This window comes from Aquarana catesbeiana, linkage group LG10 (assembly GCF_042186555.1).
Source record: "Aquarana catesbeiana isolate 2022-GZ linkage group LG10, ASM4218655v1, whole genome shotgun sequence".
NCBI lineage: Eukaryota > Metazoa > Chordata > Amphibia > Anura > Ranidae > Aquarana > Aquarana catesbeiana.
Genome location: NC_133333.1, coordinates 221,622,883 through 221,648,451, shown reverse-complemented (window position 1 = coordinate 221,648,451; position 25,569 = coordinate 221,622,883). Strand labels below are relative to the sequence as shown.

General features: G+C 43.8%; 1 protein-coding gene across 3 annotated transcripts in view; it reads right to left on the bottom strand.

Annotated features, from left to right (window-relative positions):
- Positions 1-1,940: 1,940 nt before the first annotated feature.
- IGSF9B (immunoglobulin superfamily member 9B) overlaps positions 1,941-25,569 on the bottom strand; it is a 104,528-nt gene continuing 80,899 nt past the window's right edge. For 2 of the 3 annotated variants that reach the window (XM_073603343.1, XM_073603344.1), the window contains exons 19-20: positions 12,791-12,894; positions 1,941-10,803 (exon numbers count right to left, since the gene is read on the bottom strand). In XM_073603343.1, the coding sequence (XP_073459444.1) occupies positions 10,589-10,803; positions 12,791-12,894 (319 nt within the window). In that variant the 3' untranslated portion in view covers positions 1,941-10,588. Of the gene's footprint in view, positions 10,804-12,790; positions 12,895-25,569 lie in introns of those variants that run through there. The other variant, XM_073603347.1, reaches the window with a different exon arrangement.

The window sequence follows — 25,569 nt, the reverse complement described above, 5'->3', positions numbered from 1 at the left end:
TATAGTGTATAGTGTGGAGTCTCTATAGTGTGACAGTGAGAGTCCCTGTCACTATATAAATGGGTTTAAAAAGGACACAGGACTCTCAAAGTCAGTTTGAGAAGCGCCAGCAGATGCTCTGTGAGCAGCGAAAACTGTTTAAGTCTTCTCTAGATTTGGTCATTATGGATCGGGGCTGAAAGCTTGAAGATTCCTAATGCTGTTTATACACGACCAGACTTTTCGACCGAACAGGTTCGACAGAACAAATCCGTCAGACAATTCGATCGTGTGTGGGCTTCATCAGACCTTTTCTGTAGAAAAATCTGTCGGACTTTAGAAATAGAACGTTCCAAATCTTTCCGACGGACTCCAGTCCGATCTAAAAATCTGTCTGTATGCTAGTACAACGGACAAAAAAGGACGCAAGGGCAGCTATTGGCTACTGGCTATGAACTTCCTCATTCTAGTCCGGTCATACGTCATCACGTTCGCAACGATCAGACTTTGATGTGATCGTGTGTAGGCAAGTCCATTTCGTTGGAACTCCGTCGAAAAGTCCTTTGGAGTTCAGTCCGATGAAAAGTCTGGTCGTATGTACACGTCATAAGTGTATTTGTTGGGACAGAGCCTTCAATCCTGTGTTTGGGCTTTGCTAGTTGCCTACAGCCTGTGTGAGTGTACAGGTGGCCAAGATTGTTATAAGTCAGATCTGAGCATAGCTCTGGGCAGTTACTGCCATGTGGAGACAGACCCCTGTCAGGAGACCTGGTTGTTTCTGTCAGAGATTGCATCCCTGGTGAGGGGATGCCCAAAGGATTTGGAAGGCCAGGATGGCTACACAAGCTTGGTAGACCAATAGAGGGTCTAGGAAGCTGGGAAAGCCAATGTGGCTAGCGAGTTTAAGGAGGCTGGAGGAAGCATGGAACTCTTGAAATTAGTGAAGAAACCTAGGTAGGGCTGGAGAACCATATCTGGAGGCCAGGAGTGGGCCTGTGCAGTAAGGTACTGCAAACAAGGCTCAGTGAGCCTAAGAGCCAGGCGGCTTGGTATTTTTTAATTATTTGTTGCTGAGTGAAGTTGAAACCCCTGCATAGGAATCCTGGATGGACCTTTTAATTTTTGTTTAATAAAAGTGGGCTAACGGGCCCTTGACTATAACTCCTATGTGACGTGGACTCACTGTAAAAACGCCTCTACCACTGAGCTAAACACCCCCAATTCACAATAGGTTTTGGTCCATGATAGTTTATAAAGGCATGGAATCTCTATAGGATTTTGGCCTATTAGAATGTTTATGGATAAACTGTCCATAGGTTATTGTTCGATTATAGTGTATAATGGATTCTCTATAGATTTTTGGTCTATAATGTGTACTAGATGGACTCTCCATAGATTTTGAGTCTATTATAGTATGGATTCTCAATAGGATATTAGTCCCTGATAGTAATATTGCCCATCACAAAGTCTAAAGTGTAAATGCTTGTTTATGAAGAGATACAGGTGTTTATTTACTAAAGCTGAAGAGTGCAAAATCAGTCTAACTTCTGCAGAGAAACCAATCAGCTTCTAACCTCAGCGTGTTCAATTAAGCTTTGGCAATAAAACCTGGAAGCTATAAACTCCCCAGTTTCTTCCTATCTATAAGCCACAATCAGATTCAAATCTCTTTTGAAGATCTCTGGTGTCTGTGGGGAAGTATGCCAAGTCTTGTATATTAGGCTTGGAGAGTCTTGGTGTCACTTTATTAGTCTTGGTTTCAGAACAGTCAACCAGCCATCCCCTTACTTTGGGCTTGACTATTACCAGACATGGTTTTGACTTGGATTTCACCTCTGGCGAGCCCTGTCCCATTAGATCACCTACCTTCTCATGGCCTTAGATCACAAAATCTACTTATCGGCAATGAAGACACAAGAAGAAAGAATGTAAAACAGATTTCATATATTTATTGTAAGAGTTTTCTTTGTTTCATTAAATATGCATTCACTTGTACAAATATTTATTGAAAATGACTCTGTCTGGTTTCTAGGTGTGAGGTGTTTATTACTCGAATGACTTTGATAAAACCGGAGACCCAGATTCTGCTCCGTAATGTTTCAAGCACCAATGTAAGGTTTCTGGGTTGTGTGTTCAGCGGGAGAATCTCTTGGAAACCTTTAACATAAAACAGCCGGAGCACCAGTGCCGGTCTGACATTCTCATTGCTGGGATTACATTCTGTGGTACAGAGCCGGGTTACTCCACCAAAAAGTGATAGTTCAGTTACAGGTGGAACATGATGGGCTGAGTCCCTTACTGATTTCTTATATCTCTTGGGAACTCCAGTGATGAAATTTCCCTGTCAGATTTTGTGGCTTTGTTCTGCCCACTTGTTGGGTGCTCCCAGTCCTCCTGCTTTATTATCCATAGTATAATATAAAGTTATAATCTAGCAAGCAGAGAGGGAGTCCTCATCATGGTCACAGCCAAAATCCCTAAGAGATATGAGTAACCATAAGGCGGAAGAATTATCTAGTATCTACCAGTAAGATATCAGTTTTGGGTGGAATGATCTTATTAAAATCCCAGAGCGCCGGCTGTGCACAGAAATGACAGAACTCAGAAAATCTGTCTTGTGCCACACACTGAAGATCAGAGCAGGCTTGCTTCTTATTGTAACACTCTGATACATATGCTTTCTGAAGTCTGAACCTCATCACCAAGACCCTGATCATTTGCCTCACTCCCGTATTATTATTATTAATAAGATTAGAAGAGTAGGACATTGTTCATCCTTTCATCTGCCCTGAAACACCCCCATAGGGGGGAGGAATAGGAACACAAACTCCAAAATAATTGTGACCTCTATACTGAAACACCCGACAGCAGAAGACGAGTGACAGGACATGTCAGGTGTCAATGTGCGCTTCATTCGTGCTCCGCTTGTGTCTAAAGGCTAATAGGAAAATGCACAAAGGTCACGCTTGTTGCAAGCACGCAATACACAAGTGTAATAGACGTGAGTGTGTCACCACTGCGCTACTCCTTTCTTCACCCTCCTGGGAGGAATCAAGATATTCCCCAACATGGGTGACCAGACTGGGGAATGAGGAACTGACATGATGGCGTGAACTCCTGGCGCTTACAATCTATAGTGCATGTCACACAAAGGAGTGGGAAGAGGGTGTCTTTCAGTGCAAAGCCTAAAGCAGCAAGCAGACTGCCAGTGCCCCTTTTGGGATGTCCCCCTCTGTATTTTGCACACAACTATATTTTAGCAATCATGGAGAAAGCCCTGGCTACTTAGAGATTTGGGAGATTGACTAGGGGCTCATTGTATGTTAGTGAAATAATAAGCCTTCATAAGATATTGTTAGGATCCAATGGAAGATGTCTGAAAAAACATAAGAATCATCTGCCAACCCTAACACAACTCAGCCGCCATGGGGAGCTGCTGGGATCTTCTTCCTTATGGGGCTGAAAGTGGCAGCAGTACAAATGTGTTCAAAGCTTCGTTCCCCTTATCTCTTCTCCTATTGGTCGAAATGTTTCCAACAGTGGAAAATGTACACTAACAATCACTTCAAGTATAGAAGCTTTCACCACACCTGTAGAAAGCCTGACAAATTTGCCTCAATGCCTGCTTTTATCAGGTCATTTGTGGCCAGTCTGTTAACCACCAAGAGATAAGCCAATATTGGTTCTAATGTCAAGAGATTAGCACGCAATCAATGACTTAGTTCTGCAAGAAAATAAGTCAGCACTGAAAAATGCTACGGTGACCGGATTCACCGTCTCATTTTCTTAAAGCAATTCAGAGAATTATTTGAACTATTTTACTAAAAGTGTTTTCAGCAACTTTATATTTCAAGTGTAGCTCATCTACTTGCAAAAAAGCGCAGCAGTTTAAAGATGTCTTACTTTAGTTTCTATAAAATTGCCTGGGAGGATTTCACCTGTCTCTCATTTACCTGGGTTCAAAACTTTATTTGTTGCTGGAAGAATGGCAGCTTGCTTCCTGTAGGAATGATTGAGCCCATTCGGTGAACACATTCAATAAGAAATATCTAGAAACTTTGGCACAATGTAGATTGAAGGTTGTCAGAGAGCACCAGAACTGGTCACCGGCAACAAAAGAAAACCTTGGATGAGCAGTGAAAGGTAATGTGTCTATGAATAGCACCCTTCAATGTAAGACAAACCCTACCAGCTTATCACCTCTTCTCTACTGACAAGCTAAGGCTTCAACAGGTATATCTGAGATGGCATATGTGCTTCTGATGGCAATAAGGCACTGAAGGGGCACCAGCAGATCACCCCCTCCAGCTGCAGACCGCATTCTGCCCAGAGAGGTTAACCACACCTGGAATCTCTGCAATGCTCCGGGGACAGGTACCCCAATGTGCTTCTTCTTAATGTCTCCCAATTCGTCACCTTCCAGCCGCACATAGATGGACCCTAAAATAAAAATAGGGCCCTCGAATATCTTGCGGGTGGCAACAGTGGCACTCGCTCCTTGGCTGGTTTTGCACAGTACAGAATATTGAGGTGTCTGGTGATTAGGAAGGCAATAGGCCATCATATGAGTAAAGCTAGAAGCCAGGAGTCAGACACCTGAGCGACAATCATCTGAACTGTGAATCTGTGGAAGGTTTGACGGCACTGTAAGACAGACACCCTGCGGGCAACAGTCAGATGCCCCCCCCCCCGTAATGTCAGTTTACTGCTGTACAGCACGCAAGATAAATGGTTTAGCCAGAGATCAAATAGTAATGGCTATCTGGCTATTCCTATGCACCAAAGAAACAACTGAAATGATAGCCAGACGTCTATAGCACCGACAGCCGATCCTGACCAGAGAGGAAGCGTGCTAATCTCCAGAGGGAATCAGATGACTCTGTCCACAGGGGCCAGTTACTACTCACAACTAGCCCTGTGGCTAGCAGCAGCTTGATAGAAAAATAAAAGATACTATATATAGATAAAGTCTCTTCCTCTCTCTCTCTCACTATATATATTTCTCTATATAGATTTATATATATTATTCTTATATGTAGACTTTGATATTAGCACATAGAAACAACAAGAATACCTTCGGCCATGTAAAACAAGGAAAAGCTCCAAAGGATTAATAATGAACGGGTATGTACAAGATGAGCCCCGAGCAAGTGACCCTCTTTTCACCACTAAGCAAGTTATGTGCCGAATTAAACCAAAATGGTGCAGATACGGTCAGTAACATGACACAGTTTAAACTGTGCAGACAGAAACTATATGCACCACGTGTACATGACACTTACTACACTGTGCACACAGGACTTGTATGTACCACGTATACATGACATGACCTACACTGTGCACGCTGCACTCATATGCACCACGTATACGTGACATGACCTACACTGTGCACACAAGACTTGTATGTACCACGTATACGTGACATGACCTACACTGTGCACACAGGACTTGTATGTACCACGTATACGTGACATGACCTACACTGTGCACACAGGACTTGTATGTACCACATATACGTGACATGACCTACGCTGGACTCATATGTACCATGTGTACATGACACAGTTCATCATGTAAGGGTAGCACCTCTCATCAGAGTTATCCGCTCTGTGGAAATATATCGCCTGGCCAAAAATTCTTATCCAGTGCCCGCTTTTGCAGTGTCAAGACCTTGCAATATATACTGGGAGTGAACAGACCAAACTGTGAATACAAACAGACTGAAGAGAGATGAAAGCAGGAGCTCTCTCCTGTCTCCTCACTGTGGTATACGGCAGATGGGTAACACCATCCAACAGCTGGAAGCAACACATATCCATCTACTCTCGCATCTCCGGACAGCGAGAATGAACCACAGATGGACACACAGATCACAGAAGTCTGCAGCTGTCTGTCCTTCCAGCACTGACATTATTGCTGAAACCAGAGCACCGCTTCAATTAATACTACAGTACATTATAATTAATAGGAAGGACGGAGAGACCATCAACAGGAACCCCAAATAACTCCACCAAACTCACAGCAAGATGAACATGAGTCTTTCAATGAGAAGGGAATCCTAAGAGACCTTCGCTAGAATGGTTTGCAACAATGAAGCTGGCAAACACTCCGATTCAACGTAATTCGCCACTCTGATCTGATGCCATTCACATTCACCACTTAGATCTAATGCAAATCACAGCCAACACTCTGATCTAATGCCAATCATCGTGGCCACCACTCAAAACTAATTATATTTGCAGCTGTTACATAGATCTTATGCCATTCAGAGCTGCCACTCAGATCTGACTCCATTCACAGCCATCACTAAGAACTCATGCCAATCGCAGCCAACATTCAGATATATAGTTATGCTCATTAGTTTACATACACCTAGCAGAGTTTGTAAAATGTTAGCTACTTATGCTGCACCAATGCCACAAAACGGCCTGCTTACAACAGGCTAAACATCACCTACAGAAGCCTCAAAACTTCTGGAACAAAATCATCTGGAGTGATAACACCATAATTGAGCTTAATGGTCGCAACAATAAATGTTATGTTAGGAGAGAGTCAACAGGACCTTGGAAGAGAAGCACACCATCCCTACAGTGAAGCATGGCCCTGGATCCCCTGCTGTTCTTGGGGTGTGTGAGCTACAGTGGCTACAGTTTGCATTCATCAGTCTGGAAAGCACACATGGCGCAATGGCGCACACTTGGACTTTCCAACATGACAATGATCCAAAACAAGTTGACCCTTCAGTAGCTGAAGCAGAAAAAAAAAGAAGGTTCTGCAGTGGCCATCACAAACTCATTGATCCATGCTAGAAAGATCTAATGCCGCGTACACACGGTCGGACTTTTCGTCTACAAAAGTCCGACAGCCTGTCCGACAGACTTCCGGCGGACTTGCAGCAGACTTTCTAACGAACGGACTTGCCTACACACGACCACACAAAAGTCCGACGGATTCGTACGTGATGACGTACACCGGACTAAAATAAGGAAGTTCATAGCCAGTAGCCAATAGCTGCCCTAGCATGGGTTTTTGTCCGTCGGACTAGCACACAGACGAGCGGATTTCGGGGTCCGTCGTAGTTACGACGTAAAGATTTGAAGCATGTTTCAAATCTAAAGTCCGTCGGATTTGAGGCTGAAAAAGTCTGCTGAAAGTCCGGAGAAGCCCACACACGATCGGATTACCAGCCAGCTTTAGTCCGTCGGCGTCCGTTGGACTTTTGCAGACGAAAAGTCCGACCGTGTGTACGCGGCATAAGACACACAGTTCATGATATACAACCAAAAAATGTACAGGACCTGGCAGCTTTGCTACATTAAAAAAAAAAAAAAAAAGAGCTTCAATCATAACTATCACGAGAAAATGAAGAGCCTTTTTCACAACTATCACACATTATAGGCTGTTATTGGTGTTATTAAAGTCCTGTTTTTGTTTTTTTTTGAATAACAAAAATTTCATACTTACCTGCTCTGTGCAGTGTTTTTTCACAGAGCAGATCCTCCTTTTCTCGGGTCCCCCACCGACGCCCTTGGCCCCTCCCTCCTGCCAAGTGTCCCCCAAAAGCAAGCAGCTTGCTCTAGGGGCACCCAAGTGGACTCGCTCCCAAGCTGCAGCTCTGTGTGTCTATTCATACACAGAGCTGTGGCTAGGTCCCGCCCCTCCCTTTACTGATTGGCTCCCTGGCTGTGATTGACAGCAGCGGGAGCCAATGGGCCCTGCTGCTGCCTCAGCCAATGAGAAGTGAGAGTCCCCTGAGAGATGAGACTCTTGTGCACATTGCTGGATCGAGATGGGGCTCAGGTAAGTATTAGGTGGGTTTGGGGGCTGCTGCACACAGAAGGTTTTTTTATAGAATGCATGAAGGTAAAAAAACCTGGAGCCTATACAACCACTTTAAGACCATTTTATTATTTTCTGGTAATGCTATGGTTTGTGTAATGATAGTGCTATTCCGTGGTGCTTAACAATTTATTTTAAAGAATATGTTACTCCAACACTTCATATTCCTGATATGTGCCTGCTGTACCATGTACAGTGGAACCTTGGTTAATGAATAACGCGGTTAACGAGTGTTTTGTAAGACGAGCAACTGTTTTTTTTAAATTCTGACTCGGTTTGCGAGTGTTGTCTCGCAAAACGAGCAGAATTCAAGCTAATGGGGTGTGCAGTACCCCATTTGGCCAGAGGTGCGGGGGCACCGGAGACACTCGGACTAGTTCGGAGCCGTTCAGAAATACTCGGAAAGCACTCGGAACAGAGGGTATGTGATCACTTATAAAAAAGGGAAAAAAGGTGTATATAATGTTTTTTAAATCTACACACAAATGTTTTGCCTTTCATTTCTATTTTAAACTGAATGGGCTGTTTTACAAGATGTGGGTTTACAATCACTTTAATCATGTGTTTGGTCTTATCACTTTTTTTTTTTTTATAAACTGCATTTCAAATTCTGCCAGGGGGATGTAAACTTATGAGCACAATTGTAGGTCTGTTTGCAGCTGCCACTCAGATTCCATGCTCAGATGCCAATCACAGCCACCACTTAGATCTAATACCATTTGCACTCACCACTTAGATCTAATGTCAATCTCACAACTTCCACTCAGATTTAACCCCAATCACAGCCACCACTCAAATCTAACGCAGTTCTGACCGCACTTTTGATCCAACGCCATTCACTTTCATCAAACAGAAATACAAAATCTGTCTCAAATGAAAGGGATTTTACAGAAAATCCACTAACAGTCTCATGTTTCAGGTTATAGCTGCCCCTCAGACTGCCTCCTGTAAGGGGGGCAGAATAATGATGAATGGACCTGCGTCTACATCTGGATCAATCCATCCAAAGATAATACATGCCTGCAGTCCATCTAATAAACAAAGGACCTTATACTTATGAAACCCAAGTACACTTGGGACTGTGCTAGTGCCATCACACGGTGGACACGTCATCTTGTAGGATGGGAGCTATTTGAGGTTCTGTGGTGTTAATGGAATACCCAAAGCATTCATAATTTGTGGTCTGTTCATTCCAGGATTTACACACAACAGATTCTTTTCATATTCGACATAAACTAATCTAAAGAGGACAACTCTGCTCAGGAACAGCTGACCACATTAAGGACCGCGTGTGATGGATGGGGATGACCAATAGGCCCCTTCCCGTCACTGAGCAGTACTTTATTTCTCTTCTGTATCGTTGGCACTAATATGGGTTTGTGAAAACCTTATGTGTTTGCAGTCACCTAGGTAATGGGACTTTCAGGCGTTCCGTTTCAGCAGTCCTGGAAGAAGGTGACCCGGTGATACAAGACATTCTGGGAGGAAATGTGACGAAAGAGCTAAACCATCTGCAGCAGTTTCTGGAAATTATTGCTTACAAGATTACCTCAAATATTCCCTCTGCCACAACCATCGCATTCCAACGTCTGAGCTATCACAGTAGCAGCTTATGGAGAATATCAAATGCGATCTGTGGGACCCCCTGCCATATGATTCCGGACCAGGAGGGCTTTATCCCCATTACATCATAAAAAAAAAAAAAGAAGCTTTTAAGAAAAACAAACGGCAACAAAAGAAGTTACAGAACAGCTTGTACTACTTCTTCATGTGCTTAAAGGTGACCTGTCATGACAAAAACTTAGGAGGCCACCATTGATGGCCTCTCCTTTTCAAAACAACAATCGGCTGACCTTCTGGCTTCGATACTTCGAACAAGGATGCAGATGAGGACTTCTGACTTTCCTGATGTACTGACTTTTTTTCGGTTAGTGAATCAGAAATAAAAGAACTTAGGAAAACAGCCAGGTGACCAGCATTAAGTCAGCAATGTTTTTCTTATGACAGGCTTCCTTTAAAATGCATCCCAAATTCCCCACCCAGCACGACAACATGTGAACACCCCAGGTAAGATCCCCTCTGTCGTGGCTGGCCCCTCCAGAGACGGAGATGGGAATGGGCTGCACTGCTAATGAAGGTTCCGGAGAAGCCGGCCACAAGAAAAATAAATAAAATAAATAACAATAATGATTAAACACATGAATAGGTAGTGCAAACTAGATGGATGTCATTCAGCAGCTTTAGTGATGTCCTTCCCCAATAATACAAACATCTAATCAGTCTAATCCCTACACAATAAAATATATCATTTATGTCTAAATATTCTCTCTATGTACTGCGTAGTCAAGGCGCACCCATTAGCGGGTACACGTACAAACACATGTATACACAGACACGCCGTGGCATGTTCATGTAAACGGCTTGGCTAGATTCACAGCACGACTCTCTGCTACGGTTCACATAAAAACACCATTGGGTGGGTTGGGCTGTGAGACGTGGCTTTGTTCTCAGAGCTGCCACATGTGCTATGGTCATACAAAGTGCCAAGCTGTGACCAGCATGTGTGCCCCCCACCAGCAGCCATCTTAACACTGTACATGTTTGCAACATGTGAGGCTAAGTCTCTCCTCCGTGCACACACAGGGTTGGTGAGGTAGGAATGAACGCACAACTTGCTGCTCACGTTTTGTTTTTTTTCAGAGGGAGGGTGGATTGTGTCAGCACCAAGAGACAGAAAGGGCCCATAATACAGGCCTCTCTCTAAGGATGGTCACAGAAGGGTGGCATGGCCGCTGGAATCGTCAGGCTCGGTGCTGGTCAGTATGGCAGCCCGGTCGTCAGACAGCGAACGGTGGCAAAGCTCATCCCTCAGAGCGGACAGGCGAGACAGGGGGTCTTGTCGAGATGGACGCTTCTTCCTACGAATGCAGCGAGTGTCAGTATACATGGCTGTGGCCGGCTGGTAGACCTGCGAGGTGGATCCATCTGGTGGAGAGAAGACAATGCACATTAATACACTGACTCATTTCTAAACTACGTAATGGAGAAAGAGGAGATAAGAGGTGGCAGACTATATCACATGATGATCAGAAAGGGACCTGAAAAAGACTACATTGCCAAAAGTATTGCGACAGCTGCCTTTACACGCACATGAACTTTAATGGCATCCCAGTCTTAGTCTTACGTTTAATATTGAGTTGGCCCACCATCTGCAGCTATAACAGCTTCAACTTTTCTGGGAAGGCTGTCCACAAGGTTTAGGAGTGTGTCTATGGGAAAGTTTGTCCATTCTTCCAGAAGCGTATTTATGAGGTCAGGCACAAGATGTTCTATGAGGTTGAGGTCAGGACAGGGTTGTGCAGGCCAGTAAAGATCCTCCACCCCAAACTCGCTCATCCATGTCTTTATGGACCTTGCTTTGTGCACTGGTACGCAGTCATGTTGGAACAGGAAGGGGCCATCCCCAAACTGTTCCCACAAATTGAGAGCATGAAATCGTCAAAAATGTCTTGGTATGCTGACGCCTTAAGAGTTCTCTTCACTGGAACTAAGGGGCCAAGCCCAACCCCTGCAACACAACCCCACACCATAATCCCCCCTCCACCAAATGATTTGGACCAGTGCACAAAGCAAGTTCCATAAAGACATGGATGAGCAAGTTTGGGGTGGAGGAACTTGACTGACCTGCACATAGTCCTGACCTCAACCCGCTAGAACACATTTGGGATGAATTAGAGTGGAGACTACGAGCCAGACCTTCTTGTCCAACATCAGTGCCTGACCTCACAAATGTGCTTCTGGAAGAATGGTCAAACATTCCCATAAACACTCCTAAACGTTGTGGACAGCTTTCCTAGAAGAGTCAAAGCTGTTATAGCTGCAAAGGGTGGGCCAACTCAATACTGAACCCTACGGACTAAAGCCTTGTACACACGGTCAGATTACTGGACGAATTTTCGTCAATTTTTAGTTTGATGCTAGTCTCAAATCGGAGGTGAAGGGGGTACTCACCATCATAACATTTTCTAAGGACAGAATTCAACGTCAGAAGTGACGTAATGTGTCGAATTGTTTTGTATGTGTTTTTTCATTTCTGAGCATGCCTAGTCTTGCTCTTCAGATTTTTTTTCGTCAGAAAACCGTACTAATGAAAAGAAAATCAGACATTGTGGTCACATCAGACAAAAATTTTCAAGCCTGCACATCCAGTTTTTGTCTGCCAAAAATTCGTAATCGGCTGTCAAAAGCAGCATAGTAACGATCAGAAAATCAGCAGATCATCGGACGAAGATCATCTTCAGATTTTCTGACCGTGTGTACGGGTCTTAATGGGGCGTACACGTGGTCGGACTTTTTGGCTACAAAAGTCCGACAGCCTGTCCGACAGACTTTCGACGGACTTTCTAACGACCGGACTTGCCTACACATTCGTACGTGATGACGTACACCAGACTAAAATAAGGAAGTTGATAGCCAGTAGCCAATAGCTGCCCTAGCGTCATTTACTAGCATACAGACGAGCGGATTTCTGGGTCCGGCGGAGTTACGACGTAAAGATTTGAAGCAAGTTCCAAATCTAAAGTCCGTCAGATTTGCGACTGGAAAAGTCCGCTGAAAGTCCGGGGAAGCACACACACGATCGGATTGTCCGCTGGATTTGGTCCGTCGGACTTTTGTAGCCGAAAAGTCCGACTGTGTGTACGCCCCATAAGACTGGGATGCCATTAAAGTTCATGCGTGTAAAAGCAGGTGTCCCAATACTTTTGGCAATATAGTGTAGATAGAGGGAGCAGAAGAAGACACGCAATGCTTTTGGAAATATAGTGTAGATAGAGGGAGCAGAAGAAGACACGCAATGCTTTTGGAAATATAGTGTAGATAGAGGGAGCAGAAGAAGACCCGTTGCTACAAGTAACAATGTTCTTTATGTGCAGTAAATTATACAGACAGCACCGAATTCAGCAGTTCTTACCAGAGTGCTTCCTGGATTTTGATCTGCCCTTGCTAGATTTTTTGGGCTTATGGATGCGGTCATCTATGACTTCAGACCTCTCAGGTACAGCAGCTAACCCAAGCCTGGAGGGGGAGAAGAGAGTGGTCAGAGCCATAGTGGGAGCAATCTGCCCCTTCACTGTCACCACATCACTGCCAAGGCAATCTGGGAGTTGGACAGCCTCTGCAAGACACTTCATCCCATCTGAGCACACGTTTGCATGTTAGTATGGAGTGCACGGGGAGTGGTCGGCCAGACGGAGACCCTTGTCAGCTAAATGACATCCTGCTAGGAGGTTCATACAAACACAAGGACCATCTACCCAACAGTAGGCACTGCCACTACACATGACCAGATCACAGTAACTCGTTGCAAGCAATCCAATTTCAGTCTTTTGAAGAGAAGGGTCATGTTTGGTCACTTTGGTTTGGTTTGGTTACTGCACTTTACTTCATGCAATAATAAGTATGGTGACCTGTAACTCCAAGGGGGAGGGATCCTTTCACACTCTGCAGCCAATCACACAGCTCCATCCCAAACATCATCAATTTATTCTCTGATATCATTGGATGTCCATCTTGAGTTTATTCTCTGCTCTGTCTATTAATGTCATCCATTTATCATCACTGGGAGCCTGTAGGGGTCTATTTATAAAATGCCAAAACTATTTAGTTTTTTCCTTATGGTTATTATGGATTTTAGATGTAGTTTGCTGAAAAAAAAACACAACTGACCAACCAAATCAATTGGTTTACTTTTCACCATTTCAGCACTGCTTGAATGAATGTGTTACTAAACCCAGGACCCTGCATTCACTATATCTCATCTCCCAAAGTACACAGAACATGGAAATGTAATTATTTTAGTAAATATAAACTGGTAATCATCAGCAGTATATAACAGTCTTTTTACTTCTATCAGTGTCTGGCTGAGCACTGGTTAAAGTTTGTAGGAGTTTTCATTCTTCTCTAACTGTCCTATGAGGCTGCTGAACCCCTGACCCTCTGTCTGGACAGTGCTGATTGTCCCTGTGCTGATCACATTCACCCTCCCAAAAAAAGAAAACAAAAAAACACCTCTCTAGCAATACACACCAAACTGAGCATGTGCAGAGTGCCCCCTAAGCTCTGTATTATTACAAGATGGATTGGGGACTGTGGAAGAAGGGGAGGATCAGAGAAGTCCACAGTGAGTATAACAAGCATGCTTTACTACATATACAGGTTGGAAGGAAGGGGGAAAAAAAGACAAGTGACAGGCCAGTCCTAGTGCAGCATTATTTTATTATAAAAATATATATATAAATTGTTTCCAGTAAAAGATGCACTTTCATAGTGCTCAGTAGGAGGCTACAGTGTCCCGCTGTCTAATGCCGCGTACACACGATCGGACATTCCGACAACAAATGTTCGATGGGAGTTTGTTGTCGGAAATTCCAACAGTATGTAGGCTCCATCGGACATTTTTTGTGGGAGTTTCCGACAACAAAAATTTGAGAGCTGGTTAATTCCAACGCACAAAATTCCACGCATGCTCGAAATCAAGCAGAAGAGACGCACTGGCTATTGAACTTCATTTTTCTTGGCTCGTCGTACGTGTTGTACGTCACCGTGTTCTTGGCGATCGGAATTTCCGACAACATTTGTGTGACCGTGTGTATGCAAGACAAGTTTGAGCCAACATCCGTCGGAAATAAATCACAGGATTTCGTTGTCGGAATGTGCGATCGTGTGTACGCGGCATTATGGCGCTTGTGGATTACACATCACAGGGATTCAAGAGCCTGTGTTGTCCCTTGTTGGACATGACAAGCTTTCACCTGCTGAGCATGTGCGTAGGTAAGTGCATTGTTTATTGGAAACAACTTATATATATTTTTATAATAAAATAATGCTGCACTAGGACTGGCCTGGCGCTTCTCTTTTTTGCTCTTCCTTGCAACCTCTCCAGTACTCGGGTCCCCAGCCCGTGCCTGAAGCAGCCTCGTCACCATCTGCAGGAATTACACCAGACACTCATTTAAAGGGGTTCACCCCCCTGAACACTGTTTCCAAACATTGACTTTCTTACTCTCAGAACTTTTATCCACACCTTTATATATACACGCGGTATATATTTCTCTGATGCACTAACCAGACCCCAGAGTGCGTCCAGCATTCACCAATCTTTTCAACTATTATGCTGCGTACACACGATCAGAATTTCCGACAACCAAACTGTAGATTTTTTTTCCGACGGATGTTGGCTCAAACTTGTCTTGTATACACACGGTCACACAAATGTTGTCGGAAATTCCGAATGTCAAGAACGCGGTGACGTACAACACGTACGACGAGCCGAGAAAAATGAAGTTCAATAGCCAGTGCGGCTCTTCTGCTTGATTCCGAGCATGCGTGGACAGAATATTTTAGTTTGAGGAATTTGGTGTGCTGGTCACAGAATATGTGTAATGACAGTGTAAACGGGGCTTTTGTTGACTGAATGAGTGGATGACTTACCAGAGATCAACACTCCGGACATCTCAATGCTATGCAAGTTTGTATTTATTTCCTAAGAGATGGTGTTAGCCAGTCAGGTGTAAATCCTCACTGTACGTAGTAATTGTACTTTTTGCCAAAAACGGCAAGGACCAGTTGTTAATATGAATGTGTTGATTTCTCTTATTAACCACTTGACCTCCAGATGATTTACCCCCCTTCATGACCAGGCCATTATTTGCTATACGGCACTGCATTACTTTAACTGACAATTCCTCTCAACAGCGTCGCAGAGTCATGCGACGCTGTAACCACATCAAATATATGTCCTTCTTTCCCCACAAATAGAGCTGTCTTTGGTGGCGTCAATTTAAAAAAAAAAAAAAACAAGCATTTTAACTTTCTGCTATAAAACACATCCAATAAAAAAAAAAAAAAAAAAAAATCGAAAAAAAAATATAGTTTCTTCAATTTCTTGTAAAAAAATTGCCAATAAGCATACATTGATTGGTTTGCGCAAAAGTTATAGCGTGTAGAAACTATGGGATATTTTTGTTTTTCTAGCAATGGCAGTGATAAGCGACTTCTAGCGGGCCTGCAATATTGTGGCGGACAGTCAGACACGAACTGACACTTTTTGGGGACACTAATACAGTGATCAGTGCTAAAAATATGCATGGCCGCTGTACTAATGACACTGGCTGGGAAGGGGTTAAACATCAGGGGCGATCAAAGGGTTAACTGTGTGCCAAGCCAGTGTTTTAGTGTCGTGTGGGAGGTGCTTTTACTATGGGAAGGCATGGATTCATGCCTTCCCTACTGAGAGAATGGTGATCTGCTTTGTTTACTTTGTAGACTGCCATTCTGCCTCTGTGCTGGATGATCGGCGTGTGCTGTGTCTGCAGTACCCGCAGATCAGCTCCGGTTGTGTATAAGCACAGTGGGAGCAGGCCAGCGGCGGCACGCATGCCCGCCGCAGACTGGGAAGTGTCAGATCACGTACTAGGTACGTGATCTGGCACAGTAGTGCCGCCTTGCCGCCGTAAAAGTCAGTTATACGGGCGGCAAGTAGTTAACATGAACATAGTTGACTAATTATTATTCCACTACTAAAAGCGACACCATTATACCAGAGTGTCATTGTTGGGTTTTGTTCAATAAAACAGTGTAAGCAGCAAAGGATGTATGGAAAGTGTGCTAAAATTGGGTGCAGGGAACGTACTGGATGCCTTCCCTGCAATCGTGCCCTTGCTGGACGTCACATGTATCCCTGTGCCTTTAAGGAGGTATGGGCTCCCTCCAGGCATGCCTGCCCTTAACCTATCCATTGATAGATGTGCTCCTACTATGGAGGCTCTGGACATTTACAATTAGAACCACAGTATATACAGAGGTCCCTTGGCGTGGGCACTGCTGTTTACGGGGGTTATGTTTGCACGTATTTGCAAATATAAATGTAAACTGTTAGAAAGGGCCAATTCGGTTGTTTTGCAGGCTGGTTGGTAAGTGTGCTAGGAAATCTTTTGTCTGTGATGTGCATTGCCCTTCCATGTGCATCTTGCTGCAAAGACCAGTCACAGATTGGGGTGGATGCCACTTTTTTGTACATGCCACTGACAACAAGAACATTTAAATTTAGAACACTGTTCAAATATCCACAGAAACCTAAGAGAACCCCCATGTACCAGTCTGGCACCAGTAAGATTTGCTATGGATATGGCACCCCAATCCCTGCATTTCCAATTTTAATGACCTTGCTGTTTTTTCTTGAGTGGTTTATGAAGGTGAATTCATCAGAAGCCTGCTTCTATCTGTGCACCTTTTCATCTGACCTCATAGGATGAAAGTGAAGCTTGTGTAAGCTCCTGCAACCTTCCCAAAACCTTGACAATGGTGGAGAGTAAGGACAGGGGGACGACGACACATTAAAGGGAGCATGTTTGCTGATATCCCAAAGAACTCATATATACAGTGGTGGCAAACATTGTGGATACTTTTGGAAATTGTAATGTTTTGCAAATTTGCTGGCTGATAGGAAGTTTTATTTTGCACCAAATGCAAATGTTTATATATCTGTTTAAAGGCAATTTAATGCTAAATTCAAAACAAAAACAGAATTCAAATATATGCATTACACAAAGAGTTATGCTTACTTTAGTCTACAGAACGAAACACAAGTGTGAAGACCAGGCCTTTCTTAACATTTTAATGTAAGTTTTTTTCCTTAAACTTCCCTCCTAAAAGTTTTTTTTCCTTAAAATTCCCACCTAAACTTGGGGTGCGTGTTATACGCCGGCGCGTGTTATACGCCGATAAATACGGTACTTAGAACCCCCAAACATTATAGATTTTTTTTTATCTGTTACCCTAGAGACAAAAATTGTGGGTTTCGCAATTGTTTTATGTCACACAGTATTTGTGCAGCAGTTTTTCAAACACAATTTTTTTGGATAAAAAAGTACACCTTTTGTAACATGCTACACCCATATTCAAGGTGTAACATGTGATGAGCAGACCGACCCCCGCACCTCCCTGATCCCCGCTGTGACAGCTAGCGGGGTTCTTTTCTCTCCTCGCTAGCTGGCACAATTTAAAAAAAAAAACGTGGCTGAGCAATGTGCCGCCTACCCAGTTGTTTTGCTGATTGACAGAGCTCTGTTCATGGAAAACTACAAGGTCCTGCAGCCTTTGCGGCTGTCAGCTTGTAGTTTTCAATGAACTACCACTGCGCTGTGGGGTGCCGTGGTTGTTCATTCATGCTTCCTGTCAGATTGTATCTGCTTACCCATATGGGATGTATGGGCAAGCAGATACATTGGCAGATCTACTGGAGACCTGCATGGCTGGTGCAATGCCTTACAAGCTTCCAAAATAAATTAAAAAAATTAATAAATGGACATTTTTTTACAAGCAAAAAAAAAATTGCATTTGTTTATTTTTTTCTCTCAAAAAAGTGAACTTGTCCTTTAATGAATTTTAGCCCAGGTTCACACTGATAGCAGGAATGAAATCATGTGTCGCCAAATCGACGATTTGGCATGCGATTTGACATGTCAAATTGCATGCCAAATCACTCCAATGTGAACCAGGGCTTAATGCACACAAACACAATTTAATACCAAATTTTTGGTAAATATATAATTAGCCACTGGACTGCTTTTACAGGCAGCAGGAGGGGTTGTCCTGCGCCCGCCGGTGCCTCTTCAGGACCTCTGTCCCATTGGATGTTATGTTATCCATTTACTCGGCGTAACTCCATCTTTTAGATTTTACCAAAAAATTGGGTATTTTTCCCAAAACAATTGCGTTCGAAAAACCGCTGCACAAATGATGTGTGAAATAAAAAATTGCAAAACCCCCCATTGTTTTCTCTAGGGCCTCTGCTAAAAATAAATAAATATATAAATATATAAATATATATATATATATATATATATATATATATATATATATGTGTGTGTGTGTGTGTGTGTCGTGCAGGGTTGAGGGGGATGCACTGTGTGTGGCCTGCAGGGTTGAGGGGGGTGCGTTGTGTGTGGCTGGCAGGGTTGTGTACATCTCTCCCCCCCAAATACAAAGCTCTCTTCCCCACAGATTCCAGTTCAGAGCTCAGCCCCAGCCCCCCTCCAGCTGCCATCATCCCGTACATAGCTTTCCTCTGTAGAGGAGTACTCACAATGTCCGTGCAGCTGCAGGTGAGGAGGGGCTTCTGTCTGTGTGGATGATGCCTCTTCCTCCAGTCCTGAGGTGGTCGGTGCAGGGTCAGAGTGCCGGTGTCCTGTCGAGAAACACCGGGGTAGCATAGCAGCACACTGACAGGCACAGGCAGGACTCAGGAGAAGCGGCGGTGGTCGGAAGTCCGGGCTGTGGGGTGGGCTAAGTGGACAGACAGTATGTCGCACGAGCCGGGATCCTGGACCTTGTGTGTGGGACTGGGGAGTGGCTTGTAATGGAGAAGAGGCCTCGTGAGTCGCCTTCGCTCCTCCTTCCCCCCCAGTCTCTGCATGGTCACAATCCCTGGGATCATCATGGATGGTCTTCAGTGTTCATTTACTCACTGCTGTGTCAGTGTCACCGCTGGAGCCTAACCCGGGACTGCACCGCAACTTCTTCCTCATAGCGAAGCAGAAGAGCTCACAGTCTCCTAGACTGTACAGCGCAGGAGAAGAGCTGCAGGTAACCTGCTGCCTGCCACTGCGCCCCTCTAAATTTTGCGCCCAGGGCAACCCTCCCCTGCCCCCCCCTCGCTACGCCACTGGCAGCATCCAGGTGAGGAGTACAAAGACAAGTGTGTCTTGCCTACAGTCAAGCATGGTGGTGGGAGTGTCATGGTCTGGGGCTGCATGAGTGCTGCCGGCATTGGGGAGCTACAGTTCATTGAGGGAACCATTGATGCCAACATGTACTGTGACATACTGAAGCAGAGCATGATCCTCTTCCTTCGGAGACTGGGTCACAGGGCAGTATTCCAACATGACAACGACCCCAAACACACCTCCAAGATGACCACTGCCTTGCTAAAGAAGCTAAGGGTAAAGGTAATGGACTGGCCAAGCATGTCTCCAGACCTAAACCCTATTGAGCGTCTGTGGGGCATCCTCAAACGGAAGGTGGAGGAGCGCAAGGTCTCTAACATGCACCAGCTCTGTGATATCATCATGGAGGAGTGGAAGAGGACTCCAGTGGCAACCTGGGAAGCTCTGGTGAACTCCATGCCCAAAAGGGTTAAGGCAGTGCTGGAAAATATTGATGGCCACACAAAATATTGACACCTTGAGCCCAATTTGGACATTTTCACTTAGGGGTGTACTAACTTTTGTTGCCAGTGGTTTAGACATTAATGGCTGTGTGTTGAGTTATTTTGAGGGAACAGCAAATTTACACTGTTATACAAGCTGTACACTCACTACTTTACATTGTAGCAAAGTGTCATTTCTTCAGTGTTGTCACATGAAAAGATATAATGAAATATTTACAAAAATGTGAGGGGTGTACTCACTTTTGTGAGATACTGTGTATGATATATATATATATATAATATATAAATATGTTTGGGGATGCTAAGTAATTGTCTACCAAAAAAGCTGATTTTTACATGTAAAGAAAAAGTGTCAGGAAAGCCCTGGTCTTCACACTTTGTTTCTTTTTTAGACTAAAGTAAGCATAACTTTTTGTACTGCATATATTTGAATTCTGTTCTTTTATTGAATTCAGCATTAAATTTTCTTTAAATTGGCATAAAATAACATTTGGTGCAAAATAACATTTCCTATAAGGCTCCTTTCACACTTGTGTGACATAGGATCCTACTTGTGAGACCCCAAGTCGCAAGACATCTGAAATGCCATGAGAGCTGTTCCAATTGATACTACTGAAGTTGCTGCGACTTCAGAAAAGGTTCCTGCACTACTTTGACACAACTTCAATGCCAGAGTGTGTTAGAGTTTTATCAAAACTTTGAAGTCAGCTAGTGTGAAAGGAGCCTAAGCCTGCAAAATTGAAAAACATTAAAATTAGCAAAAGTGTCCACAATTTTGCCACCACTGTATATAAATGTACACTACAATACCAGAAGTATTGTGACGCCTGCCTTTACACGCACATTAATGGCATCCTAATCTTAGTCCGTAGGGCTCAATATTGAGTTGGCCCACCCTTTGCAGCTATAACAGCTTCAACTCTTCTGGGAAGGCCGTCCACAAGGTTTAGGAGTGTATCTATAGAAATGTTTGATCATTCTTCCAGAAGCACACTTGTGAGGTCAGGCATTAATATTTAACGAAAGGGCCTGGCTCGCAGTCTTCACTCTATTTCATCCCAAAGGTGTTCTATCGGGTTGAGGTCAGGACTCTATGCAGGCCGGTCAAGTTCCTCCACCCCAAACTTGCTCATCCATGTCTTTATGGACCTTTCTTTGTGCACTGGTACGCAGTCATGTTGGAACAGGAAGGGGCCATCCCCAAACTGTTCCCACAAAGTTGGGAACATGACATTGTACAAAATGTCTTGGTATGTTGACGTCGTAAGAGTTCCCTTCACTGGAACTAAGGGGCCAAGCCCAACTCCTGAAGAACAACCCCACACCTTAATCCCCCTTCCACCAAATGATTTGGACCAGTGCACAAAGCAAAGTCCATAAAGACATGGATGAGCGAGTTTGGGGTGGAGGAACTTGACTGGCCTTGACCTCAACCCAATAGAACACCTTTGGGATGAATTTTAAAGGAGACTGCGAGCCAGGCCTTCTCATTCACATCAGTGATAAAAGAGAAAAAAGAGGGCGCACCAACCTAGTGCATTATCTTTGGATAAAAATGTATTTAGAAGATAAAAAAAGCCTACTTACAAAACATAAATAACATAATCGCAGTGTATGGTCATCAAGTAGCATCATTCAGTTGAACATGGACAATACTCCAGAGGTCATGGAGGCAATCACAGAAATCACTGCCAGCTGATGCGTTTCGAGGGGTAAGTCCCCCCTTCCTCAGAGTACAGCAGTGTAGGCTTTTTTTATCTTCTTAATAAATTTTTATCCAAAGATAATGCACTAGGCTGGTGTGCCCTCTTTTTTCTCTTTTATCTTTGACTACTAGGATTTCCCCATCCTTGAGGGCAGCAAGGCCTATGCCATTACACATTTGTCTGGGTATCCACTTGTGCGCAGGAGCGTTTTTTTCTCTGCTATCATTCACATCAGTGCCTAACCTCACAAATGTGCTTCTGGAAGAATGATCAAACATTCCCATAGACACACTCCTAAACCTTGTAGACAGCCTTCCCAGAAAAGTTGAAGTTGTTACAGCTGCAAAGGGAGGACCAACTCAATATTGAACCCTATGGACAAAGACTGGGATGTCATTAAAGTTCATGTGTGTAAAGGCAGGCGTCCCAATACTTTTGGTAACACAGTGTATATGTATATGGTCCTGCCATGTAATAGCCCTTGTTGTGACTCGAAAGACAATAGCAATTGTTTTGTCTGGATGTGTTTGTCTCAGGATGTAAAAAAACATCATTTGGTGCCCGTTTCAGCTCTGGCTGGTATGAACTGCACTCAAAAGCCTAAACACACATAACGATGCTGTCATTACACATATTCTGGAGTCTGCACTCAGAATGGGCTCATTCATACTCTGGTTTCTCTTCCATTTGTAATAACCTTTTGCCTTTTACAGAATAGGCTCATTCAATGCACCTGGTCTGGCCATGGACACCTCACCATCCCATTGTTACTGGTGTTTTGGTTGATTACAGCATGATGACCCAGCAACACGGCATAACATTAAAATGGCAGAAGTCAGAATTGCTGGTGGAATGTTCCACAGAGATGAAATGGCAGGTATTATTAAGAAATGCTTGGCAGACAGCACCACCTCTAGGATTCAGAAAAGACATTCCATTATTCTGCCATAGAAGGGTTATACACCGACCAAACGGGTTACACTGAGTTTACTCTAATCTGCCTACAATGATGGGATGGTTTACAAGTTCTGTTTACTGATTGGACAGGAAATGATGTACCTGTCAGTCTATGCTACATGAAGACAGACATTCACAACAGGGGGCAAAAAACACATATACAAGACAACCACATACTAGCCGTTTAGGCAACAGAATGCCAAGCAACCAACAGGCGGGAGATGTGTGTCCCCCTTCTGGGCAGGAAACAAATACTTCAGCTTTAATCAGTTCTTTCATGTTGCCATAAAGGGATGTGAGAACATTGCAGAACTCAACATACACTCAAATAGACAAGCAGGGACACTGAAGGAAAGACATACTGTAGAAATTTGTTATTGAAAAACAAGACTGCAGTGATCACACTGACAGACACACAGTGAGGAGGAACTTCACTACAGGCCGTGAAGGAGGAAAATGTCACTCTAAAAGCACCAGCGAGTATTGCCAGGATGGCTCTTTGGATGAGGGTCTCACCATGACAGGAAGGGAGGAAGACGGAGGGAGAGGTTGCTACAGTCACAGCATTAGGACAAAGCTTTGTCATGCACAGGAGTTGCAGAGGTCTCCTTTAAAGGGGAACCTGGCACCCTTGAAGAAACCCATTCCCAGGGCCAGCCTTGGACCAGGCTCTCTTACACAGCCTACACAAAGAGTGGACAGCTGTTTTACCCAAATTGATGCTGATCTGAGGAGGTACAGTTAATGAGACGCTATAGGCCATAACTGTTTGTGTATTGTGTTAGAAATCTGTGCAAAATTATAATAATTTTCTATTCTTACAATGGCCATGATACATCTAAAAGATGACTGTAATAGAAGAAAACTATTGTATGTCACTATAGGAAATTGTTGCTTGCGTGGAATAGTAAGGAGGATATATTTTACTTTAGTTAGAAGAGAAAAAATTGTAGAAAAAGCATTGTTTGCTACAATGTCAGTTGTAATGACAAAGAAATCATCTGGAGTTTACCATCAACTGGAATCCAAGCTACTACTAGGGAGTCCCAAAACCTTGCTGCTTTCTTCTGACTGTCGGAATCAGGTTTATGTCAAACAACTTACATATGACACCTTCTGATTTGTCTGATAGTAAAAAATTAACACACTTTTTCCAGTTCCAAAATGAGGATTTCTTTGCCTTTACTTGTCACTTCAGTAACGGAAAAAACATAACGTTGTAATCTATCTATACTGGTCACACCCAGGGTACGGTGGCCTGATGAAGACCTGTGTTTAGAATTAGGCCTCACCTACCTATCTTGTCTATACTGGGCACTCCCATGGTAAAGTGGCCTGGTGGAGATCTCGGGACTTATGGGAAAAACACCTTACCCCCCTCTCCTGTTAATATGGGTCACTTCAATGAAATAGTGGTCTGTTGGAGATCACAGGAATTCTTGGAACAGGCTTCACTTCCCTCTCATGCCTATACTGATCACTCCCATTGTATTGTGGCCTAAAGGAAGAACTCAAGGGTTCTGAAAGTAGGCCCCATCTCCAACGGTCTTTACTGGACCCACCCAGAGTAGGGCGTAGGCCTTAATTAACTCCCTGTCTTGTCTATACAGGACACTCCCATGGTAAAGTGGCCTCATATTTTTATCCTAACTATACTGGGCACTGTAATGGTATGTATGGCAGCCTGATGGATACCTCAGGAATTCTGAGTGTGGGCCCTACCACCCTATTCTGTCCATAGTGGGCACTCATGGGCCTCTAGATATTCTAGAAGTAGGACTCATATCATTATCCTGTCTATACTGGGCACTGCCGACTATGGTGGCTTCATGTATACCTCAGGAATTCTGAGAGTATACATAACCTCTCTCTGTCCTGTCTATCCTAGCCTGGTGAAAGTCTGAAGACTTTCTAGTAGTAGACCTTGACTCCCAATCCTGTCTATGCTGCACATATTCTTCTGATATTTGAAGCAAATCCTCCATTCATATATAAGACCTTCACGTTGAAGTCTCAACATGTTCACACTTCAGAATACTAGTAGTAGACCTCACCTCCCTATTCTGTTTTATACTGGAAACTTCTGGGGTACAGTGACCTGATGGAGAACCTAAAAATTCTGAAAGCAGGGTTTACCTACCTATTTTGTCTATACTGGACACACATGGTATGGTGACTTGATGGAGACTTCAGGAATTCTGGGAGTAGGTTTAACTTCCCTTTCTGGTCTGTAAAGGAAACTCCTTTGAGTGGGGTGACCTGGTAGAGATCTGAGGCATTCAAGAAATAGGCCTCTCCTCTGCATCCTGTCTGTCTTATGATTTCTTGGAATATGCCTTACCTCCCTATCCTGTCAATATTGCACATCCCTATGGTATGGTGGCCTGGTGGAGACCTCAGGAATTCTGGGAGTAGGCCTCACATTTTTATCCTACTTATACTGGGCACTGCCACAGTATGGAGGGACTAATGGGCACCTATAGAATTCTGAGTGTAGGCCTCACCATCCTATCCTGTCTATATTGGGCACCCCAAAACATTGTGATCTGGTGAAAACCTCATGAATTCTGGGAGTGAGCCTTCATTCTTTCTACTGTCTCTACTGGACACTCCTAAGGTTATGGTGGCCTGGAGGAAACTTCAGGAATTCTGTGAGTAGGCCTCACCTCCCTATTCTGTCTTCACTGCACACTTCCAGCGTAGGGAAGCCTATTGGAGATCTCAGTTAATTTAAAATGAGAACCCTTTTATTGAATGCTACAACCTGAAAATTAAACAAGGTCAGTGCGTCTGTTATACACAATCACATAGACATACCTCCTTTAATGGTGTTTGTGATTTCCATTTGTGGAGGGGTCA